At 52.3% G+C, this 18,774-nt stretch overlaps 1 protein-coding gene across 1 annotated transcript in view; it reads left to right on the forward strand.

Moving 5' to 3' along the window:
* The window catches only part of LMNB2 (lamin B2), a 43,029-nt gene extending 38,333 nt beyond the window's left edge, over positions 1 to 4,696 (forward strand). The window contains exons 10-12 of the mRNA XM_083720456.1: positions 212 to 331; positions 495 to 599; positions 1,345 to 4,696. Of these exons, the coding sequence (XP_083576582.1) occupies positions 212 to 331; positions 495 to 599; positions 1,345 to 1,386 (267 nt within the window). The 3' untranslated portion in view covers positions 1,387 to 4,696. The remainder of the gene's footprint in view (positions 1 to 211; positions 332 to 494; positions 600 to 1,344) is intronic.
* The last annotated feature ends 14,078 nt before the right edge of the window (positions 4,697 to 18,774 follow it).

An 18,774-nucleotide genomic window follows, 5' to 3' on the forward strand; every position in this document is an offset into this window, starting at 1 on the left:
CCGTGCCCGACGCAGAACCTCCTTGGTTCTTTCCTGCAGCCTGTGGAGAAAAGGCTCCCTGCGACTGGAGGGGTGGTCCCTGCAGGAAGTCCAGATGCCTCTGCCACTTGAAGGGCTGGCCATTGGGGTCAGCTTGGAGAGCTGCTCCCTCTGGCGTGGTGAAGGATCAAGGGTGCCCTGCCTGTGAATGAGGGAGTCTCTTTCTTGCTAGATCTGGGCAGCTGATGCTGGGGTGGCCCACAGCCCACCTTCTGTCCTTGTGTGGAAGCACCAGACCAGTTGGGGCACCGGGACCAGTGTCCGCACCTACCTGGTGAACTCTGATGGAGAGGTAGGTCCTCCGAAGGGGGGCACTGTGGGTGGGTGGGGGGGTGCTGGAGAAGCCAAATAGTGAAGAAAAGGTTGCCTTGCTTTTAATGAAGAAGCTGCCTTTGAGCATTCACTGAGCACCTGCTACACTCAACATGAGCTGTGTTTCTCCTACTTCTTCTCAGGAAGTTGCTGTGAGGAGTTTGACTCTGTCGTCTGCTGTGCTGCAGGACAACGGGGAGGAAGATGAGGAGGCAGAGTTTGGGGAGGAAGACCTCTTTCACCAGCAGGTAGCTGGAAGAAAAAACACTTCCACCCACCCACCAAGGGTTGAATCGATTGGGGCCTGACTGCAGCCATGGTTTGGGGGTGGTTCCAAGGAGACAACAGGGTACCTTGGTCTCTCCCAAGGGGCAGCTGCGCCCTCTCTCTCTCTCTCTCTCTCTCTCTCTCTCTCTCCCTCCCTCCCTCTCTCTCTCTCTCTCTCTCTCTCTCTCTCTCTCTCTCCCTCCCTCCCTCCCTCCCTCCCTCTCTCTCTCTCTCTCTCTCTCTCTCTCTCTCACACACACACACACACACACACAGCGAGACTGAGCAGCTTAGGCCCAGCCTTTTAGTTATCAAAGGTAACTAAAGGAGTTGGGAGTTGACTCTGCTCAAGAAGGGAAATTGAAGAAATTGGCCAAGTCAGGAGTCTCTTCCTCCTTGGGGTGGCAGAGGGAGCGTTCCCTTTGAAAAGGGGAGGACTTGTGAGGGTAGATTCTTGGAGGGAGGGACTCCCAGCTGCTCATCTCTGCTGTGGGTGGTGCCCAGGAGCTGCTCTTCTTTCCTTCCTGCACCCAACTGGCTGTGGCACACACACCCTGCCTCTCTCTAGGGTGGTCGGTCCCCAAGTGGTAGAAGCTGCTTAAGTGGACAGCTAGGCTGAGCTCTATCCAAGTTGCCTCTCTGATCTTTAGCCAGGGCAGGAGAGAGGGTTCTGCCGGGGCCACCTGGGGAGCTTCCTGATGCCCCTCCTTCCTTCTCTATCTCCAGGGGGATCCCAGGACCACCTCCAGGGGCTGCACCGTCATGTGAGAGGAAGGGAAACCCTCTCTGCTCGTCGTTTCTCCTTTTTTTGCTCTGCCCAGAGTCACTGAAACTATTTTTATACATTGCATATGATCACTCCTTTTTTTCTTTCTTTCTTGGAGATGGTTCCTTAGTAAACTTCTTAAAGAGAGAACTTGAATCAGCCAGAACTGCCACCATCTTTTGAAGATTTGCTTTCCCTTTGCAATGCCCATGGTCTACTTTGTTGTCTTACTTGCAAGCCAAAGAGTGATGCAGCTCCAGGAGTTTCCAGGGAAGAGAAAGCATGGCTGAAGTTGTCACTCTGGAGTGGACAGTCTGCTTCTGTGGCCCTCCTGTTCTTGTACTGGGGGGAGGTGGTCAGGCGGTGACCCTGGGTGTAAGCCTGCCTGTGCCCTCAGGGGCAACCCCAGTGGTTGTGCAGATAAAACCAGGTGGCAAATGTGAGGACGAATGATATTTTCATGCCATTGACCCTAGGTGTGCCTCAGAAGGCCTGGAGCTCCTAAGACAGAATGACTCTTGAAACAGTTTGGGCAGCTCTATGGAGCATGGAGGTCTCAGAAGCTGAGGTGAAGTGAGAAGCACTGATTTAAGGCAAGGCTTGTTTGAAGTCATTGCAGAACTTCCTCTGCCTAAGTTCTGCTGCCTAAGTTCTTTCAAGCAGGGAACAATCCTAACCATGTCTACTTGGAAGTAGGTCTTGTTGATTTCAGTGGGGCTTACTCCCAGGTAAGTGAGGTTAAGATTGCTGCTTCCTTGCAGAATGACCCTAGAAACAGGGTTGTATCAAATTAATTAAGTCAAAGGCCCACTGAATCCAATGGATGCAACTCACTTGAAGGCCAGCCCTTACGAAGTCTAGATTTTGTGGGAACTGTTTCTGCCCTCAAAATCCAGAGTTGAGCCCTGACACAAGACATGTCGGATGCTGAGATTCCGCTTGGAGGTCTGTGTTGCTCCATCCTCTGCAGTAAAAAACCAGAAGAGACTTGTCTGCTTGTCTTGCCACTGGAGACTAGTGGTGGGTGGGGATGTGGGACGTCTTCTGCCGAGTCCCTCTTCCTTGCAGCTCGCTCCACACTGCCCAGAGGGGGCAGAGGCAAGCTCAGTGTTGCACTGTGAGCAGTGTTGCCCCATGCCTCAATGGGTCCCTCCCATTGGGCAGCCTTGCAAGTTCCAGGGTGCTTTGTTTGGAACGGGAGTTTACGGAAGATGCTGCCGCTGCTTACTCTGCCCTGATCTGCACCACCTCCCAGAGTGAGAGGACAAGGTATGGGCAGGTAGGTGATAAGTATTTGGAGCAGGTGGGCAGTGACCCCCTCCTAGGGCAGCTCAGCTTCTCCCCACCCCACCCTTGGTCTTGCAGAATCCTTGGCACAGCTGTTCTCCACCAAAGAAGCTGCCTTGGCTGAGCAGCACCTGTCCAAAGGTGGTGTGTGATGTTCTCCCGGCAGCCCTGGATGCTCTTGAGGGGCAAGCAGGGCTGTGTCTGGGGCAGAGTTAGTGGCGCTAGCAAGCAGCATATCCCACTTGCAGCAGTGAGGGGTCGGAGCTCCTGCCACCCACTCCTGGGACCCCAGGGCTCTGGCTCAGCCCATGATGCTTTTAGTGGCACGTGTATAGAGAGGAGATATAGCCCTGCAGATATTCTGGTTCATAGGGTCTTGTGGGGAGGGTTGCCGGGCAAGGCTTTGGTGCAGAGCACGTTGGGTGGGAACGGATGGGTTGGGGAACAAAATGTCCTACTTTATATTTAAAAATAAAAACAAAAAAACCAGAGGTGCTAATATTCCACAGGTATTTTAATGATGCCACGTGGTAGAGAAGCATATTAGATTTAGAAGTTGAACTCTGTTTCATGGAGCCACTTTTGGAAAGCATTCCTTTTGGAAGTATGGCTTCTGCCTCCCCCTCTACCGCATGACGCTCCTTCTGGTCAGCTGAGGGTGTTTGCCATAGACATTGCTCTCTTGTCCCTCCGAATTCTGTTTCTCAGGTCCGGCTTACAAGCTTCTTGGCCACCTGCTGTGCTCACAGCTGCTCTTCCAAGGCCAGTCTCCTTGTTCCTGTGAATACTAAAGATGTGAAGGTGCAAATGGGCTAAGCAGGCTGCTCTTCTTGTGCTGGCCTGAGCCAGGGGAGGAGGAGGGGGGTTCCTGACTGCTCTGCAAAGCAGAGCCAGGGACCTGAGCAGAGTCCCCAAGTGCTGCTGTTTGCCATGCACTTAGGGTCGCCACCGGCTGTGGAGAGCACCCTCCTCTTGGTCTCCCCCCCTCCCAAACCGCTGTTCCAGAACAGTTGCTGTGAAAATGCCAAGGCCAGTATCAACCGCTCCTTGCACTGTCTCCCTCGGGCTGTGTCAGGGAGTGCAGAACCAGAACCAGGAGCTGAGCGCTGTGAAAAGCCTTCAAAGGGCCGAGCCCAGCAGCGTCCAGCCTTTACGATTAGGACGACCTTGGCTAGGCTCCCACAAGGTCCCTCACCTCACTTTGAGCTGTGTTCAGCCCGGATGGATCTCGTCCCACCAATCCAGTGGTCCCCAAATCCCACTTTCTGTCTCTAGGTGGGAGCCCATCTGAGAGGCCAGTTCCCTCCCAGCCTCAGTTTCCACTCTGTTCCACTCTGTGGAGGTGTTGGGCTGCAAACTGAATGTTTGGGGGCGGGGTTGCCCTTAGAAAAAGCAAATTTATATTCTCTCTGAGCTGTTATTCGCATATGGTTATTAGAAAATGTTAATGCTGCCTTGAAATGCTAAAGTCTAGAGAGCAAACCCTTAAAAAAGATGTGGAAAACCTCTGGGTTGCTTGCTGGGGGATGGGGGTGAGTCTTTGCTTATCACCGTAGCAGTAGGATGACTGAGCATGTTTCCGTTTCCTGATGTCTTGGGCAGACTGCTCTGTGGGCGAAACACACCTGCCTGCCCCATGCCCTGTCAATTGACACTAAATTCACAAGCAATAAGCTATTTGAAACTCTAAAGAAGTGTTGCAAACTTTGCCTCTCTTCATTCAGAAAGGATTTCCTTATTATAACTTTTATTTTTGTAGAGTGAATTTCTGACTTGCAGGTTTTGTTCATGAAGCAGCTGTTCTGCATGGTGGCAGGAAAGACTCGGAGTGCATGCTGCGGAAGAGATGGCGTTGGCATTGCCCATCCTTTGGAGGAAACTGATCTAGATGTTAGCATTTCAAATTTGTTTTGCTTTATTATGGATATGCATGCCAAATTCTGTCTTTTTCAAGGATTTGTAATATACCTTTTCTGACTGGAAACCTTTTGTACGAAACACTCCAATAAATGTTTTGCATTTTTACCTGGTGTCATTGTGGTAAACTCCTGTGAGGCAAAGGTTTTACTAGTATAGGTTATGATGTTAGGGAAGCTGAGCCTCACGAGAGACGGGCTAACTCACAGCCACCAAATGTCTTTGTGGTTTCAAACTGCTGTACCAAAAGCCAATTTCTCCACAAAGGAGTGGTGAGCAAGAAAGGTTTCTGTCCAGCTTGGATGGGTTTGAATGGCAAGGGTTTACCATGCGCATGTAGGAATATCCCTGGCCAGCAGAGCAGCATTGCATGCAAACTGGTTCTGTGCACACTGTTCTTCAGCCTGATCCAGCAACAAGGGGAGCACATGCTCCAGCAGTCTGGAAATTGAGGTGATTAGGACTAGAAATACTGTTATGCTGTCAGTACAAGGATTTAAACACAACCCCCTTGTCCCTTAGAAATCAATGTTTGGGGTTCCCCCAGTCCTCTAACAGATTGATGATATTTCTGCAGCAACATCTTTGCCACTAGTAGAAGAAATTGTAACTTGTTTCAAACTTTGAATAGTTTTGGCTTAGGCTTATGCTTAGGGTTAGGCTTAGAGTTAGGGTGAGGACCAGGGCTAGAGCTTGAGGTAGGGTGAGGTAGGGTTAGGGCTCTCATTAGGGTTGGAAGAAGAAGAGTTTGGATTTGATATCCCGCTTTATCACTACCCTAAGGAGTCTCAAAGCGGCTCACAATATCCTTTCCCTTCCTCCCCCACAACAAGCACTCTGTGAGCCTGAGAGACTTCAGAGAAGTGTGACTGGCCCAAGGTCACCAAGCAGCTGCATGGGGAGGAGCGGGGAAGCGAACCCAGTTCACCAGATTACGAGACTACTGCTCTTAACCACTACACCACACTGGCTCGCCACTGGTTGGACGTGGAGCTAGGGCTGCCCAGTAGGGTTGGGGTCAAGGTGAAGGTTAGTTTAGGGCTAGGGTTAGGGATAGGGTTGGAGCTAGGGCTTTAGAGGTTTAGAGTTCGTGTTAGTGTTACGGTCAGGGCTATGGTTAAGGTTAAGGTTTGCTTTAGGGTTAGGCCAAAGGCTAGGGCTAGAAGTAGGTTTAGAGCAGGGGTAAGTAACTAAGGCCCATGGGCCACAAGCGGCCCACAAGCTGCCCCTGAACCAAGCCACCCGCTCAGCAAGTCCCCGCATGCTGCACAAACCAGCGCGGCATGGGTACTCACTTCTGCAGTGCAAAAATCATGTCTGTTCAGACACCAGAAATGTCTGCTGGAAATCGCAGGCGTGCGTGTGCGCTCACATGCATACGCAATCCAGCCCACAGAGGGATCTGCTGGAGTGAACCAGCCCAGGCAAGGTAAACCTTGCTGACCCCTGGGTTAGGGTTAGAACGAAAATTAGGGCTAGGGCTGGAGCTAGGGTTAGGGTTAAGTTTATTTTTTATTATTAAATGTTTATTAGTATTTTCAATAATAAAACAAAAAATAACATACAAAAATAAAAACACATAAAATTTCAATTGCTTATTTTCTTTTACCTTATTTCTCGGACCTCCTCACACCTCCCCTTCCTGTATTCCAATTTAAATTGTTAGCTCAGCAAATCCTTATTACTTATTTCTCAACCTTAACTTAATAATTTATTTTAACATATTATTATTTTACTTTTTCTCTTTAGTCCATTTCCTCAATTTATTTTTGCTAACCTTATTTTCATTTGATTTAGTTCATTTTAAAAACCAGTTTTGCCTTATCCAAACTTAAACATCAATACTTATACATCAATACTCATTCTTAAAACATTTTTCTAAGATCGACCAATATTCCCTTCCACGAATTTCCCAATTTTCATACCAATAACAAAACAGAATAAAAACAGAACAAATTATAATTATGTCCCCTTTGGATTCCCAAACTCCACCCCCCCTTTCCCGGTTTCAGTTCCCAACAAGTGTCCATCAGTCTCAATCTACTATCAGCCTGGAGATCTCACATCCGAGGCTCTTAATTCTCTCTCAGTTCCTCTCTGCCGGTCTTTTTGATAGTCCTTAATATTGAACACCAAATCTCGGAGAGGCTCCGGCCCAACAGGATCCATGTTTCTTCCAGCCAGACCTCCATACTTAAAAGTGGAGCCTATGGGGTACTCCAAATCTTGTTTCTTATTCCTTTCAAGACCAAATGTCCCCAAAGCTCCGACTTCCACCATCAAATTTGTAATCCTTAGGTCTTCAGATCTCCACATAAGGAGATCTTTCCATTTTTCAATCTCCAATTCAGGGCGACTTTCCACATCAAATTTTTATCTTCCTTTGTTGCCATCAGGTCGGGCCTCAAGCTCTCCTTTAACACCTGCAGAATTACAGCTCCTCCACCTTTTTCTTCAAAGACAACATCTATCTTCTCCAAATTCTCAAAGCTCTCAAGTTTCTCTGTTTGCCCAGTTGAATAGGCTTCCTGATTCAAATCCTTATCAAACTCAATGATGTTGTTTACTGTTAAGTCCAGAGTTGTAACATTTGTAGCCAAAACATCAAGTTGGCCTTGTATCTTTCCCAAGAGAACAAATGCTCTGTCCAATTCCGCCTGGATTTTCCCTCCTCCAGCCATTCTTGTAATGTCCCAAAACCCCCTCTAGAGGGATTTTGGTTCCTTGATATTCCTTTCAGCTCAAATCCAAAAGTCAAGTTAGTTTGTATCAGCTCTTCCTTATTTTCAAATTGTAACAAGTATAACCAGCAGAAACAACAAAAACAAAGTTCTCTTTTTCCGTCTTGACAGCTAATTTGACAGGCTCAATCAACAGGCTCTCTCACGGGGCACTCCCGGGTCCGGGGGGGGTGACACTTCAGCTCCCAAAATTAGTTCTTTATCCTCCTTCTTATACTGCCAAACCGTGAAATTAAAATCTTTGACCAAAAAAGAAGAGTTCTCTCGACCCTAGTTAGCAGGTCCTTTGCTTTAAATTATTTACAAATCGGGGAGGCGGACTTCCTGTTTAAGCCTTCCCCGATCGTGCCTAATTCATAAAAAAAAATTCTATAAAGATCCAATTTCCGTACTAATTACAGATGGTTACTGTCAGAGCTGCCTCTAGGTCCCAGCTCACAGAGGACCAACGCTAGGCTGTCGTAATGTACAAAAGTCTTTATTGAAGTTCAGTTTCCATTTCAAAGCCGCAGCGCGCAGCCCTACGTCTTAAACCCTAGATCGGCGAAGTCCCGTCTGAGTCTCCTCCCCTTTGACACCAGTTTAAGATCCTAGCCCTGCTCCACCTTTTCCGCTGCTCTCTCCTCCTCTGGGTCCTCCTGCCCGCTGGGGCATTGCCCTTTCTGGACTCTTCCGACGCTGAGTCGCTTAGCTCCTCCCCCTGCCTGCGGCGGGCTTTAGGACCCGGTTCCCAATCCTCATTCTCTGCTGTCCCGCGCTCCTGTACATTTGAACTTGCCTCTCGCGCCAACCCAGTGACCTTTCTCCTAACCTAACCGTTACACTACTTCTGTCACTGCTTCCCTCTTCCAGGATACTGGCCGGATCTGACCTCCCCTCCGTTGTCCGACTCTCCGATGGAGGCGTGGTCAGCCCTGTCTCGTCTTCTCTCCCTGGTGGGGAAAGCACTGGCCCCGATACCTGGGACTCTTCCCCCCCACTATGCTCTGGTGGGGAAGCTGGTCCTGATCTCCAACTGCTACTCTGGGAGTCCCCGCTGGCCCCTTGTTTCTGGAGTGTCCCCCTTGGGACCCCCCTTGCCCTGGCCACCAGCGCCCCCTTCTGTGAATCTTCCGATCCACTGTCATCTCCTACGCTCCCCTCGGATTCCTCTCCCTCGCTCTCCATTTCCTCCCCCTCCTGTGCCTCTGCTCCTGAGCCCCTGACATCCATCCACCCCTTGAAGCCCCCCCTTCCCCCCTCCCCCTCTTCTGGTGTGGGTTCTGGGTGCTCCAGTGTTGTGGGGGTGAGTGCAGGATACAGTTCTTCCCCCGTGGTGTGCAGCCAGCCGGTTAGATCCGGACAGTCCTCGATGGGCTCGTCGACGTCGATCTCCTCTGCTTCCATCTCCTGGGCGGTGTGTTCGAACCCAGGATCTTCCCCCAACTCGCCCATGACCCCCTCTTCCCCTGTCGCCTGGGGTGATGCTGCGTGCAATGACCCTCTCGGCAGTTCTCTGCGCCACCCCCACTCAGGTTGATCTTCCCACCAATAGGAGCCCCCTGTGCCAAACCCCGAGAGTGATCCCTCTGGAGAGCTAGTCTCTGGCGTCGTGTCCTCAGCTGAAGAGAACCCCTGGAACGTGCTGGCTGAGAGTGTGGGTGTGAAAAGATATTTGTCGAAATAATCTGCCGGCATGGGTCTGTGCGGGAAAAGTGCATGGAATTCGTCTTTGAGTAATTGCTCCTCCACTGCATAGTCTGGTACCCACCTGTTGGCGCTGGCCGGGGTGTCTTCCTTGGCGAGGAGATATTCAATCCCTTCCTCCCCCCATCTTGAGTCTAAAATCTCTGTGGCCTCGTTGAGTGGCTCCACCCTCGGTGACCCCCCCTTCGTGGGCGCTTCCCTAAGCGGGCCTGGTGCTGTCTCTGACGCCTGAAATCTGTGAGGTGCCTTGTAGGGCGTGAGCACTGATCTATGAAAGACCGGGTGCATTCTGGATCCCTCCGGGAGTGTCAACCGGAAGGCCACTGGATTGATCTGTGCCTCGACTTGGTAAGGCCCTAGCTGCTTGTGTCCGAGCTTCTTCTTAGCTAACGATCTGGTCGGTACTGCCTGGGCTGCCAACCAGACCCAGTCTCCCACCTGTATGTCTTCCCCAACCCTTCTGTGTCTGTCTGCCTGCATCTTGTAGGCGTGTTTCGCTAGTTCTAACTGCCTTCGGAGTTGCTTGTGGACCTCTTGTAACTCCGTTGCCAAGGCCTCTGCTCCCTGTGGCTCCCCTTCCCCCACTCTCTCTAATCCCGGGAAGGTTCTGGGATGCCGCCCATTGTTGGCGAAGAACGGTGTCACCCCCGTGGACACGTGCTTCGTGTTGTTGTAGGTGAACTCGGCCAGCGGTAGGTAGTCCACCCATGTTGAAGGCTGCTGATTCACGTAGCATCTCAGGTACTGCTGCATGATGGCGTTGACCCTCTCCGTTTGTCCGTTGGTCTGCGGGTGTCTTGCCGACGCTAGGTTGATCTTGACGTTCAGGATGCCCATCAGCTTCTGCCAGAAGTTCGAGATGAACTGGCGCCTCCGGTCGGACAGGATAGACCGTGGTAGACCGTGCACCTTGAACACGTGGTCTATGAACAGCTTGGCGGTCTGTTCCGCTGTGGCCACCTTCGCGCACGGAATGAAGTGGGCCATCTTGGTGAACATGTCCACGACCATGAGTACTGCTGTTTTGCCCCGCGAGCTGGGCAGATCCGTGACAAAGTCCAGGGCCACCCTCTCCCACGGTTCGAGCGGTGTCTGTAGCGGTTCCAGCAGTCCCGCCGGCGGTCTGTGTACTGGCTTGGCCCTTTGGCATGTGTCGCACCTCGTGACGTAATCCGCAACTTCTCCCCTCATCTTGGGCCACCAAAAGTCTCTGGCTACTAATTCCACCGTTTTGTCCTTGCCAAAGTGCCCAGCGCTGGGCGCGTCGTGTAACTGCTGCAGTACCTTCGTGCGGAGGTCGTATCCTGGCACGTAGAGGGCCCCTTTGCGGATGAGCAGCCCGTCGCGTATCTGAAACTCGTCGTCCTTCACTGTGCCGCTTCGCACCTCCTCCATCTTGGATTGTGCGAAGGGATCCGTCTGCAGCGCGCGACGTACTGCGTCCAGGTCCACCGTGGCTGAGGCGCATGCCCACGCTTTCGACGCGAAAATGTGCTTGGCCGCCGCCGGTGCCTCTTCCTCGAGATACTGCGGCTTCCTGGATAGCGCATCCGCCATGATGTTGTTGTCTCCCGGGATGTATTCTATCCTGAAGTCGAAATCCGCAAAGAACTCCGCCCAGCGGATGTGTCTCTGGTTCAGGAACCGCGCCATGCGCCAGTGCTCCAGGTTCTTATGGTCCGTGTGGACCTGCACTGTGTGTTTGGCTCTGATGAGGAAGTGCCGCCACGCCTTGAAGGCTGCATGGATGGCCGGCAACTCCCTGTCCCAGATAGTGTAGTTCTGCTCCGACTTGCTGAGTTTCCTGGAGTAGAAAGCACACGGCCTCCAGTCCCCTTGCGGGTCTCGCTGCAACAGGACTGTCCCCACGGTGTCCGTGATGGCCGCCGTCTGCATAGCGAATCCCTTGATAAACTTGCGATAAAAGTTGGCGAAGCCGACGAACTTCTGGACCTCCTTCCGATTGCGCGGGCTCTTCCAGTCCAACACCGAGCGGACCTTGGCGCTGTCCATGGCGAGTCCCTTGTCGGACAGCTTGTAGCCCAGGAAATCCACCTCCGTCATGTCGAACTGGCACTTCTCCAGTTTGGCGTAAAGTCTGTGCTCCCGTAGTCTCTGCAGGACTTCCTTGACGTCCCTCTCGTGAGCCTCCTGTGATTCCGAGAAGATCAGGATGTCATCCAGGAAGCAGACGCACTTCTTGTAGAGGAGTCCCGCTAAGACGTGGTGCATAAAGGCTTGAAAGCAGTAGGAGCCATTTTGTAAGCCAAACGGCATAACTCTATATTCATAGGTGCCTAGGGGTGTAAACATGGCCGTTTTCCACTCGTCGCCCTCCCGCATGCGTATGAGATTGTACGCCCCTCGTAGATCCAACTTGGTGAAGATGCACCCCTTCCTCACCGTCGCGAGCAGGTCGTCGATCTTGGGCATGGGGAAGGCCGTGGGCTTTGTCCTCGAATTTATGACCCTGTAATCAACTACAAGCCTCTTTTGGGGCGTGTCTTTTTTCTTCACGAAGAACACAGGACTGCCCCCCACTGCTTTGGATTCTCGGATGAATCCCCGCTTCAAGTTGTGATCTATGAACTCCCTGAGTTCCTGCAGTTCATCCTCAGACATGGAATACAGTTTCCCCGTCGGCAGCATCACCCCCGGCAGGAGGTCAATCTTGCAGTCGTAGGGCCTGTGGGGATGCAGCTTGTCCGCTTCCTTCTCGCAGAAGACCTCCAAAAACTCTTTGTACTTGTTGGGTACCGCTTGCAACATGCCTAAGTGTAGCTGTGGTCCATCCTCGTGCCCCTCATCTTCTTGGTTAGCGAGGATGCAGTGTTCTGCGCAGTAGGATGAGCAGAAGGTCAATTGACGCTGGTACCATGCTAATGCCGGGCTGTGCCTGTCCAGCCAACTCATGCCCAACACTATGGGCGTGTCTGACAGGTGGGTGACGTTGAAGCTGATGACTTCGCGGTGATTTCCAATTCGCATCACCATTGGCGGTGTTTGCTGCAGCACGTGTCCTCCCTGAACGTGACGACGTTCAGGGGCATCGCCCTTTCTGGACTCTTCCGACGCTGAGTCGCTTAGCTCCTCCCCCTCCCTCCGGCGGGCTTTAGGACCCGGTTCCCAATCCTCATTCCCTGCTGTCCCACGCTCCTGTACATTTGAACTTGCCTCTCGCGCCAACCCAGGACCTTTCTCCTAACCATTACACTACTTCTGTCACTGCTTCCCTCTTCCGGGATACTGGCCGGATCTGACCTCCCCTCCGTTGTCCGACTCTCCGATGGAGGCGTGGTCAGCTCTGCCTCGTCTTCTCTCCCTGGTGGGGAATGCACTGGCCCCGATACTTGGGACTCTTCCCCCCCACTATGCTCTGGTGGGGAAGCTGGTCCTGATCTCCAACTGCTGCTCTGGGAGTCCCCGCTGGCCCCTTGTTTCTGGAGTGTCCCCCTTGGGACCCCCCTTGCCCTGGCCACCGGCGCCCCCTTCTGTGAATCTTCCGATCCACTGTCATCTTCTACGCTCCCCTCAGATTCCTCTCCCTCGCTCTCCATTTCCTCCCCCTCCTGTGCCTCTGCTCCTGAGCCCCTGACAGTTACTGTCAGAGCTGCCCAAGGTCCCAGCTCACAAAGGACCAACGCCAGTTCTTGTTATATACAAAAGTCTTTATTGAAGATCTGTTTCAATTTCAAAGCCGCGGCGCGCAGCTCTACGTCTTGGACTCTAGACCGCTGAAGCTCCATCTGAATCTCCTCCCCCCACACACCAGTTTAAGACTCTAGCCTTGCTCCACCTCTTCCTTTGTTCTTTCCTCCTCTGGGTCCTCCTGTCCGCTGGGGTCTTGCCCTTTCTAGACTCTTCTGACGCTGAGTGCCCTGAGTCTTCCCCCTCCCTCCGGCGGGCTTTAGGACCTGGTTCCCAATTCGGGTCTTCTGCTGTCCCGCGCGCCTGTACATTTGAACTTGGCGCGCGCGCCCAGCCGGCAACCTTTCTCCTGACCGTTACACTGCTCCTGTCACTGCTTCCCCCTTCGGGGGGGCTAGCTGGATCTGACTTCCCCTCCGTTCCCTCACTCAGCGATAGGGGCGTGGTCAGCCCTGACTCATCTTCTCTCCCTACTGGAGGGGAAGCCGGCCCTGATACATGGGACTCTTCCCCCCCGCTACGCTCTGGTGGGGAAACTGGTCCTGATCTCCAGCTGCTGCTTTGGGAGTCCCCGCTGGCCCCTTGCTTCTGGTGCATCCCTCCCGGGACCCCCCTTGCCCTGGCCATCGGTGCCCCCTTCTGGGAATCTTCTGAATCGCTGGAGAAGCTCATGGAATCTCTCGGGCCACTGTCATACTCCCCTACGCTGCCCTCAGATTCTTCCCCTTCGCTCTCCGCTTCCTCTCTCCCCTGTGCCTCTGCTCCTGAGCCCCTGACAGTTACTATACAGTCTGATTGCTCACAAGAAGAACTCAGCGCTCTCCGACAATGGCAGTGCGGCTTCACTCCGCAGAAGGAGCAGTTTTTTTCAAGTACTTTATTACGGTCATAGACCAGCATAGACAAAACATATGCATAAATAGCATAACAGTATGAATCCAGGCGAATAATTATTAAATGAATAGGAGCTAGAACCAAACATAAATTTAAACATATACATAGAATACTTAATTAAGGATAGATAATGGGTGAATAAAAATTTATAAGAAAGATTAAAAGATCAGTTAACACAGCTATATGGGGTGGGCTTCAGAAGTGCGGATCTAATAATATGGGCCTTCAGTTTAGGATTGAATTGTAGCATAGATCATTCTTCGTCAAATATCTATCATGGCAGCGCAATATCTGGTGACTGAATATGTGACTTCTGGGTTCTCTTCCTGTGAACCAGACCAAGTTTTATTGCGGCAAAAGCCAGTGACACTGAACACCACAAGATCAAACAAAAAGAAATCAACAACAACATCAGAAAAGAAAAGAAAAAGATTACACAAGGGAACTTCGCAGTGTGCCATTCAACAGAAGAAATTTACGCTTCCTGATTACTAAAGTGCAAAATTTGGCCACCTCCTATGATATTGAGCTTGAGGAATCTTCCAGAAGGTATTTTCGTAGAATTTATACCCCAGAAGGAGCAGTCTACTCTCAGCACCGTGCCGCTCACCCCATCCCTGTTCCGGAGCCTTTAAAAAGGCTCCTTCGCAGCTTGGGGCGCAAATGGTGCCCGCCGAGTCACCACGCTCACAGGCTTCATCGCCTGTGATTTTTAAGGGTCCCCGCGTCGCCGCAGCAGCAAGACCCGATCCTGCGGAGCCGATTCCCTCGGGAGCTCAGAGGGAATCCGCCATTAGTCGATCGCGCTAACCCAGAAGTCGGTTAGGGTTAAGTAAACGGTTGGGGTTAGGGATAGGGATAGAGCATTTAGAGTTGACTGCCCAGCAAAGCATTCGGCAGAGAGCCTACACTAAGGGTGCCCAAAGAGGGCTGGATTTCATGAAGGAAAAATGCATGAGGGCCGACCAAAATTGTTGACACCTCAAATTCAGGAGACTGATGGTGCAAGACGCTTCGTTGGAGCATCTGGAGATAGCTGTTCGTTTTGGTAATAAATCCTCCTTTTTAATCACCTACGCTTACTGTGTGATCAAGCTGGGAAGGGGGACTCGTGACATTGATGCCACAGAAAGAATACAGTTTGCCAAGAGAGCAAAAGGTTGAAAATTCTGCTCCATCACCCTCTGCTGCTGCCACAATAAAAGTGACAGCTGCAGTGCGCTCCATGGAGGCTGACCTTTCCTCCTCCACCGCAGCACCCTCTGTCCCCCATGCAGCCTCTTGGGGGGGGAAGGTGCTGCTGGTGTCCTCTCCCCCTTAGGGAGGAAATGGCAGGAGCTGCTCCCTAGGGTCTCCAGGGGTCTGCACCCGCCTCGCATGATTCAGAGTGGACCCCTTACCTACAAAAGATGAGGCCCTTGAGTCCCCCTTCGACCAAAAGATGAGGGTGATTTGATTCTCCCACTTCCCGATGAAAATCTTCACTCCTGCCTTGCTTCCTGGTGGGGAGGCGCCATCTTGTGGTTCACCTCAGGTGCCAAAATGTCTTGGGTCATTTCATTCCTGGTGAGAGGGACACGAAGTGGCTGTTCCTCTCAAAACACTTGTTTGCTTTATTTTGGGTTATTTCACTTCATTTTGTGTTAACGCTAAATGAAGTGAAATAAGCTCAAAGCTTATTTGTCTTCTTTCTATGCATGTTGACCCAAAAACACATTTTGCTTTTTTGGGGCTTACTTCACTTCGTTTTGCGTTTTTGGGGTGAATATGCATGCACACTCAAAAAACATGAAACAAAGTGAAATAAGCACAAACAAAGCTTATTTGTGCTCGATCTATGCATATTGACCCCAAAAACACGTGCTTTGCTTTGTTTGGGCTTACTGTGTTTTGCGTTTTGGGGTGAATATGCATGCACACCCAAAAAACACGAAATGGAGTGAAATAAGCCCAAACAAAGCTAATTCGTCTTCTTTCTTTGACCCGTAAAACACGTGCTTTTTGCGTTTTTTGGGTGAATATGCATGCAATGACTAATTTTAAGCCACGACACCCCTTCTGTTTCTTATATGCATAAACCCAGTTTTGTCATCAATTCGTTATGGCATGTTCCTGGCAACAGCTTGGTAAACAAATCAATACAGTGGTACCTCAGGTTAAGAACTTAATTTGTTCTGGAGGTCCGTTCTTAACCTGAAACTGTTCTTAACCTGAGGTACCACTTTAGCTAATGGGGCCTCCTGCTGCAATTTCTGTTCTCATCCTGAAGCAAAGTTCTTAACCCGAGGTACTATTTCTGGGTTAGCGGAGTCTGTAATCTGAAGCGTCTGTAACCTGAAGCGTCTGTAACCCGAGGTATTATCTTGTCATTGATTACCATACGTTTGTTTTGATGCTGTCAGGGGCTCAGGAGCAGAGGCACAGGGGAGAGAGGAAACGGAGAGCGAAGGGGAAGAATCTGAGGGCAGCGTAGGGGAGTATGACAGTGACCCGAGAGATTCCATGAGCTTCTCCAGCGATTCAGAAGATTCCCAGAAGGGGGCGCCGATGGCCAGGGCAAGGGGGGTCCCAGGGGGGACGCACCAGAAGCAAGGGGCCAGCGGGGACTCCCAAAGCAGCAGCTGGAGATCAGGACCAGTTTCCCCACCAGAGCGTAGTGGGGGGGAAGAGTCCCATGTATCAGGGCCAGCGTCTCCTCCAGTAGGGAGAGGAGATGAGTCAGGGCTGACCACGCCTCTATCGCAGAGTGAGGGAACGGAGGGGAAGTCAGGTCCAGCTAGCCCCTCCGAAGGGGGAAGCAGTGACAGGAGCAGTGTAACGGTCAGGAGAAAGGTCACTGGCTGGGCGCGCGCGCCAAGTTCAAACGTACAGGCGCGCGGGACAGCAGAAAGCCCGAATTGGGAACCAGGTCCTATAGCCCGCCGGAGACAGGGGGAAGAATCTGGGGATTCAGCGTCAGAAGAGTCTAGAAAGGGCAAGACCCCAGTGGACAGGCAGACCCAGAGGAGGAAAGAGCAAAGGAAGAGGTGGAGCAAGGCTAGAGTATTAAACTGGTGTCTGGGGGGAGGAGATTCAGACGGAGCTTCAGCGGTCTAGAGTTTAAGACTTAGAGCTGCACGCCGCGGCTTTGAAATTGAAACTGAACTTAAATAAAGACTTTTGTATATAACAAGAACTGGCGTTGGTCCTTTGTGAGCTGGGACCTCGGGCAGCTCTGACAGATGCGGATTTCATTATTTCCAAGTTCACTAATGCAGTGCACGATTGGCTATCTTCATACATTTGGATGGGCAAATCTAGGTCTTTTAGTACCTGGATAAACCACATTACATGCTAGCAACAGACTCCCGTATTAGATATCTTCAGTGGTAGCGGCAGCAGTATAGGAAAAGGCAGTAGAGGCGGCAGTGGCAGCAATATAAGCACAGGAGGTAGAGGCAGTGGCATAGGCACAGGTGGCAAAGACAGTATAGGTACAGGCGGTAAAGGCACCAGCGGCATAGGCAAAGGCAGTAGAGGTATCGGCGGTGGCGGCGGCATAGGAATTGGCGGTAGAGGCATCAGCGGCAGTGAAAGTGGCACAGGCCATAGCTAGAGGCACAGGTGGCAGCGGCACATGCGGTGGAGGCACAAGAGGCAGTGGCAGCAGCACAGGTGGTAGAGGGACAGGCGATGAAGTCATCAGTGGCAGTAGCACACGCAGAGGTACAGGCATTAGAGGTACAGGCGGTGGAGGCATCAGTGGCACAGGTACAGGCAGCAGCAGCACAGACAGCAGAGGCACAGTTGATAGAGGCACAGGTGGTAGCAGCGGCAAAGGTGGTAGAGGGACAGATAGAGGCACAGGAGGCAGAGGAGGCATTGGTAGCGGCAGGGGTGGCAGAGGCACAGTGGCAGCGGCACAGGCAGTAGAGGCACAGGCAGTGGAGGGGAGAGACTCCATCAGGCAAGGCCTCCTTCCACCTGCCTTGCCTCACCCTCTGGCCCTAGAAGTCCTCATAAGTTCCTGGAGGAAGAACTGTGAGGGGAGAGACAGGTGGCAGTGGCACAGGCAGTAGAGGCACAGGCGATGGAGGCATCAGTGGCAGAGGCAGCGGCACAGGTGGTAGAGGCACAGGTGGCAGCAGTACAGGCACAGGCGGTAGAGGCATCAGCAGCTGTGGCAGAGGCATACGTGGTAGAGGCACAGGCCGCAGCACAGGCAGTAGAGGCATAGGCGGTGGAGGCACAGGCGATAAAGGCACAGGCAGTAAAGGCATTCGCAGCAATGGTAGAGGTACAGGCGGCAGTGCCAGAGGCACAGGCAGTATAGGCACAAGCGGCGGTGGCATAGGTGGTAGAGGCACAGGCAGTAGAGGCAGCAGCGGCTGCAGAATAGGCACAGGCGGTGGAGGTGGCAGTGGCAGAGGTACAGGCGGTAGAGGCACCAGTGGCAGCGGCATAGGCAGTAGAGGTATCAGCAGCAGCAGCATTAAAGGCACAGGCAGTAGAGGCAGCAGCAGCAGCACCACCATAGGCGGTAGAGGCACAGGTAAAAGCAGAAGCGGTACAGGCAGTAGAGGTACAGGCGGTAGAACCATGAGCGGCATTGGCATTGGTGGTAGAGGCACAGGTGGCAGCGATAGCGGCACTGGCAGTAGAGGCACAGGCGGTGGAGGCATCAGCAGCAGTGGCAGAGGCACAGGCGGGAGAGGCAGATGCAGACGTGGTAAATGCAAAGGTGGCCGTAGAGGCACAGGGGGTAGAGGCATCAGCAGCAGTGGCAGTGACACAGGTGATAGAGGCATCAGTGGCAGCGGCACAGGCAGTAGAGGCACATGCCGTGGAGGCATCAGCAGCAGTGGCAGAGGCACAGGCAATAGAAGCACAGCAGCACAGGCTGTAGAGGCACAATTGCTAGGGGCAGAGGCACAGTCGGTAGAGGCACAGGCAGCAGTGGTAGCGGCACAGGCAGCAGTAGCACAGACAGTAGAGGCAAGGGTGGTGCAATGGCCTGGGATTCAGACTTGGATGCTGAACTTGAGGAATCCCAGCCTGCATAGGAGTCCCCATCTCCAGAACCAGCTGAGCCGGGGCTGGGGCATGAGCCTGAAGGGTCCTCACCTGTGCTGGATCCTCAGGTGCAGGCACCAGCTGAGTCTGCTCTGGCTCCTGAGATGATGGAGGACCCATTGCCTGCAGGTGCTCCACTCTCAGCCTCATCAGAGGAAGCTGAGG

This window comes from Podarcis gaigeae, assembly GCF_964106915.1.
Source record: "Podarcis gaigeae genome assembly, chromosome: 18".
NCBI lineage: Eukaryota > Metazoa > Chordata > Lepidosauria > Squamata > Lacertidae > Podarcis > Podarcis gaigeae.